The 5,256-nt window shown below is 47.6% G+C and overlaps 1 protein-coding gene across 1 annotated transcript; it reads right to left on the bottom strand.

Annotated features, from left to right (window-relative positions):
* Positions 1-1,064: 1,064 nt before the first annotated feature.
* LOC125531168 (probable RNA-dependent RNA polymerase SHL2) lies at positions 1,065-5,251 on the bottom strand (the record flags this gene model as incomplete). The annotated part of the gene is made up of 2 exons (XM_048695583.1): positions 1,065-2,253; positions 3,287-5,251. Coding segments are annotated over 2 exons (2,850 nt in total), but the record flags the coding sequence as incomplete, so codon positions are not given.
* Between the last annotated feature and the right edge of the window lie 5 nt (positions 5,252-5,256).

Below are 5,256 nucleotides of genomic sequence, written 5' to 3'. Positions count from 1 at the left end.
ATCATGGCGGTTTGAAAAAACTTCAACTAAAACCTTCGAAAACTCTGACTTTCACACAATAGTTCGAGAGGTCTCCAAGTTTCTAGCTGGCACATCTGTCGCTATATTGGCCTTCCAAAAATAATAGTTAAAGTCCATAATATTAAAATTGCGAGCTGGAAAAGGGCGTTCTTCGTAAATGGCCGCGGGTGCCTCCTCCTTACCATCGCAGGGGTACCAGGTGATGATGGCCACCACGACAAGGGTCAACACCCGATAATATATAAAAAGAATTAAAGCGCCTAACCTACGGCTCCTCTCGTGCATTCACAGCGCTAGTAGCCTTGAGGTCTTCATTGAGCGACATGTGTCCGGTTTTCCTTCCGGTTAACTTTGAGTTTTTTAACACAGTTCTTTTTTGGTTTTGTATTGTACCACTGAAAAAATAGCACACTATAACATCACTAATAGCATGTTTTAGCGTTTTGAGCGATGCCTCGCTAGATAATTGTGTATACATAGATGTACAAGTACAACTTGTTAAGATTAGTCGTGACATGGACTTGGTGAATCACGGCTTAGCTAAACTAGGTTAAAAAAAAAGCAGGAGAATCTGCAATGGGAGCCCGCATATCCGCCACAAACATCTGGCGACCTGCCGATCACTACTTGGACAGAAAATTGCCACCCAACTAGACCTGCCCAAATGTCCGCGCTCACCGGCACCCCATACCCAACCCATATTCCGGGCACCTAACACCCGTCGGTCCGACGGGCGCCTTCTCCGGTTTGCTATATATGTTCGAGGTATGTACATCATGAATGTTGCATGGCTTTGTATGAAAATAAATATCGTCAAATGAGGAGTGTGGTTGTGATACGAAAATACATAGTCAAATGGGGAGTGTGGTTGTGATGTGTGAAATATGGGGGATGACCGGGCGCTGCCCATGGACACAACCGGACGCGTCCATCGTCTGGGGGCTCACTTTTGCTATGTGTGGTTGTAAATGCTCTAAAAGAACTCAAGAATAAGGGATTTTGTAAATGAACAGTGGAAACCCCATGTTCCCAAGTCATATTCAGAAGGCCACAAGGACATACTACTACCAGATCAGTTTTGACAGTTGAAAAATTCAGATAGCACCATTGCTGCAGGCCTCACACACACAGACACACACACAGTCAGTTTTGGCAGGGTTATGGAGCATTTATTTATGCAAGTACAAACACTCCTGGTACCTAATTAAGAGAGTTTCCAACAAGTTGGGCTTGGGATACATTAACCCAGATAAGAATCGTGAGGCATGCGCTGCAGATGGCATGGCAAAAGGGCAGAGTGGTCTTGCTTCAGTACGTGCTGCAGGGGTCTGCTTCACGCCAAGAGCATCACAGGCTCCCAGACATGTAGGCAGCGAGCCTCTCGATGGGCCTCCGGCGGCCCACCTTCACTCCCCCACGGCACCGTAACTTGATCCGCGCCAGGTGCTCCACCGGGATCCATGCAAAGCTAAGCCTCGCCGGCGCGTCCTCCTCCTCGCGGTCAGGCTCCAGCGCCTCCCTCGACCTCTGGACCCATTTGGGGTGGTAGGTCACCTGGTACCACGCCGAGGCCTTCATCTCGTACACCCGGTTCCTCTCGTCGTCGTCCAAGACGGCCTCGGTCTGGCCCGGCGCCTCAATGCTCTCGAAGATGGCCCGGAACTCCTTGCGGAGAGCAGAGTAGGCGTTCTTCAGCCTCTCCTTTATGTCCCCCTGCTTCCTGCTGTTGTACTTGGGGAGCGACCATATGTGCTCCGTCACGAGCTCCGCCTCCGTGCGCACGCCGTACTGCTTGAGCAGCGCGTCCAGCTGCGCCTCGTACGAGCACTTGCACTGCCACGCGCTCGACAGGAAATCCGCCGCGCCGGGAACCTCCATGTCCGTGTCGTAAGGCAGGTCGTTCAGCGTGCAGGTTTCTTCTGGGACCAGATCGCTGCTGGAGGCTTCTTGGATCGATCGGTAGAGCCTTCCGAGGATCTTCTCTGATTTGTAGGAGATGGCATCATCCTTTCCCATGAAGTCGGGGTAGAGTTTTGGTCGAAGGGCTGGCGGCATCGACACGATTTTGCCCGTCTTGGGGAAGTCAACAGCGAATGCTGCTAGTTCTGCCAACTGAATGCACTTCTCGTCCATTGCTCCATACTCGCTCATATCGGCATGAACAACATGAGCATTGCTTATCGGACCCAGTTTCTCATTTACCATGTTCTTCAAAAAGAAATCAACGATGTCCTGTTGTTAACAGTACAAAGACCTTGTATTAGTAAATATTGTATTGAAAAAGAGTACTAATATTTATCACAACTCAAGGATGAAGCAATTTGAAGAAACCGGATGAAATGAAGATGCACCTTATAATTTGTGTATAGTAGCTGCTTGTATCAGATCAATTGGATGATCAGAGCATATGTTAATTTACAAAAGCAAAGAGAAAGAGCTAGTTGATTATGAACTGAAAAGTGTTTATGCCTGAGTAATAATCAGTAGTTCTTGACTTCAATTTCAACCTATGGAAAGAACTAACTTAGCTTTTGGAAACAGGGTAATCTCACTTCAAATGAAGCAAAAGGGGTATCGATCTACAACTGCAATACCAGACATCTGGCAAGTTAAATTTATGATTGTACTCTACAGCTACAGTTTTCCAAGAATAAAATCAAATTATATTGAAATCCAGCCGTACACATTAGGCTACCTTCAGAATTTGTCAAGCCTTTAGCCCCTACCTAATACACACAAAAATATCAAGGGTGCAAGTTTTACTTTCTCTGGGTCATTGGATCGACTCGACTCAAAACTAGTTTAATTGAACTAATCCAGATCTCAAAGCAAAGGAAATGGGATATAAATGAAGTAACAAAGTGCTTGCTGGGTTGTCCCTAAACAAATGTAGTTAAAGCTATTGTCATCTGTTAATCAAATTAAAGACAATATAACCAAATAGATAGGTCAAATGGGGAGTAGACATTATAATCCAACAGTTCAAGAAGTTTAGGGTTTCCCATGCCAATTAACAGGCATGGAATTAGTAGGAAGAAACAGAATCCCTGATTCAGGGTCCAAACTATGATACAATTTCCTTGACTATTTATATTTAAGTTGCTTATTTAGCTACGGCAGGGATTATTTCAGTAAGAACACTAACATGTTAAGCAGAAGTTACTAATAGGAAGACATCAGAGAGGTGAACAAGTATTTAATGGAATATATCCATACACTGAATTTTCAGGGAAGAAATGCATAAATGCCAAGGTTACTAACTTACAGATTGGGTTACTTTGCGCGGTAATTGTTTTGCTTCGGCTGGGGAGTAGTCCATAGGGTTCCAGCTTCTTTTGCCCGGTGGGATAAGTTTTTCATCCCAGGTCACAAAGTATAGATCCCCATCAAGATCACTCCCAGATGCTTCATTGGCGTGTGGCCTCTCGCCATTCTTGGGAAAGACCAAGCAATCAACAAGGTGATGCAAAGCAGGCACATCAATGGCTTCAAGGATCCGGACATCCCCTGGATGAAGGCACGGATTCTTTGCCATTACAACAGTACCTTTAACAGTCTCTGCATTGTTGTTTGCTGAGTAAGATCTTGGTCCATGCTTCAGCAGAGAATTATTGAGTACTGGAGATGAGGCCCGAATAAAGCACTGTCCTTGCTCAAGGATCCCAAGTTCATCAAGGCAGCCCATCAACCACCTTCCCTTGGGAACAAAAATCCTTGATTTTTCCAAAAGACCCAGTAGCTGTGAGGACCTTATAGCCAACAGCAATGCTTTCAGGTGCGGCTCAGTTCCAGGTGAAATGCCAGCACTCAACATCAGTGCTGCCGTGTTTCCTTCGTCAGCACAAGAGGTGGTTACAACGTCAAAAGCAACATCAGTGTCAGTCAAAATATTGTTGAGATTAGACAGCATGTCTTTCTGCATTTGTGAAAAGACAGCATCCGGGACATTCAAGGAGGAGAGTAATGTAATGATCTGACGGTTTAAGAATCCTGGCTGAAACTTTGTCCATGAGACCACCTCTAACACAGTGTGGGAAGAGTCAAACTTGTGCATGCTTGGCCTCAGGGAAAGCTGTATCCCATCATTCTCTCCTTCCCAGACAGCTATAACACCCTTGAAGCCTGCATACCTGATCTGGTAAGCAGATGGGGGATTATCTGTCAGTTGCAGCTTCTTAGCGACTTCCAGTGCAAGTTCCCGGGTAATCTTGCCGATTCCATCAGAGAAAACGTAGCCATTACGTTCAACATCCTCAAGACACTCATTGACCTCATGTGGCTGCATCACCACCGTTGCATATGTCGATGAGAAGCACTGCCCCATCCGAGCAGTATGCTTTGCTACATTCTTACTTGTGAACCGGCCCATCCATTTCCTGATACTTTCCACGGTTCTCGTTCTGTCCGTTCTGTCCTCTGCAAAGAACCAGGCAGATCTGTCCCTCAGCTGGTTTGATGAGAATGCAAGAAACGAGTATTTCCGGCCACACATGTGGAAACCTTCTGTCAAAAATGTCTTGACACGCTTGTACACCGTTGTCTTATGCTGCAGGAACGAGTTTGACATCAAATCCTTGACGATCTGAGCAGCAGAGAAATTCAGCACATTGCTGTTGAGTTGCTGCATGCCCTCATCCATAAATGTTACCCTGAGGAACCTGTTCGCGACTACGCAATAATGCCGGACAACACGGTTAGAGCGCTCCACTTGCGGCGGCAGGCAATAGGCCCTGGTGGGCGTGATCACCAGCCTCCTCACCTCAGAATGGTCATCCCCAATCTTGCTGTTAAGGAGTTTGGGGTTTCTGGCAACCCTGTCCTGCAGATTCTTCAGCCTCCGGCACGCATCAAAGACCGGAAATTTGATCCCCCAGAATTCCTTGAGTGCAGCCACATTGACATCCTCCTCCCTCCCCTGGAGCAAACTGTAGAATTCAGGCGTGAGCTGGTGCTGATTGATCACTCCCTTGTGCACCAGCGCGTTCACGAGGAACAGCACCGGAAACTTGATCCCCTCGGCGTGCTGCACGCAGAAGAAGAGGTCCTGCATCCGCTCCCCAAACTCGGGCTCGTCGCGCACGGTGAGCCCCCTCCTGGCCCCCCACCCACCGCCGCACTCAACGACGGTCACCCTCCTCTCCTTCATGTAGGCCAGCGCGCGCTCCATCTTGGACCAGAACCGCGCCGGGATTGTGATCCTGTAAACGCCGCACCGCCCGATGGCGCCGCTGGGGG

Source organism: Triticum urartu, unplaced genomic scaffold, assembly GCF_003073215.2.
Source record: "Triticum urartu cultivar G1812 unplaced genomic scaffold, Tu2.1 TuUngrouped_contig_6855, whole genome shotgun sequence".
NCBI classification, from domain to species: Eukaryota; Viridiplantae; Streptophyta; class Magnoliopsida; order Poales; family Poaceae; genus Triticum; species Triticum urartu.
This window is presented reverse-complemented; position numbering and strand designations above follow the sequence as displayed.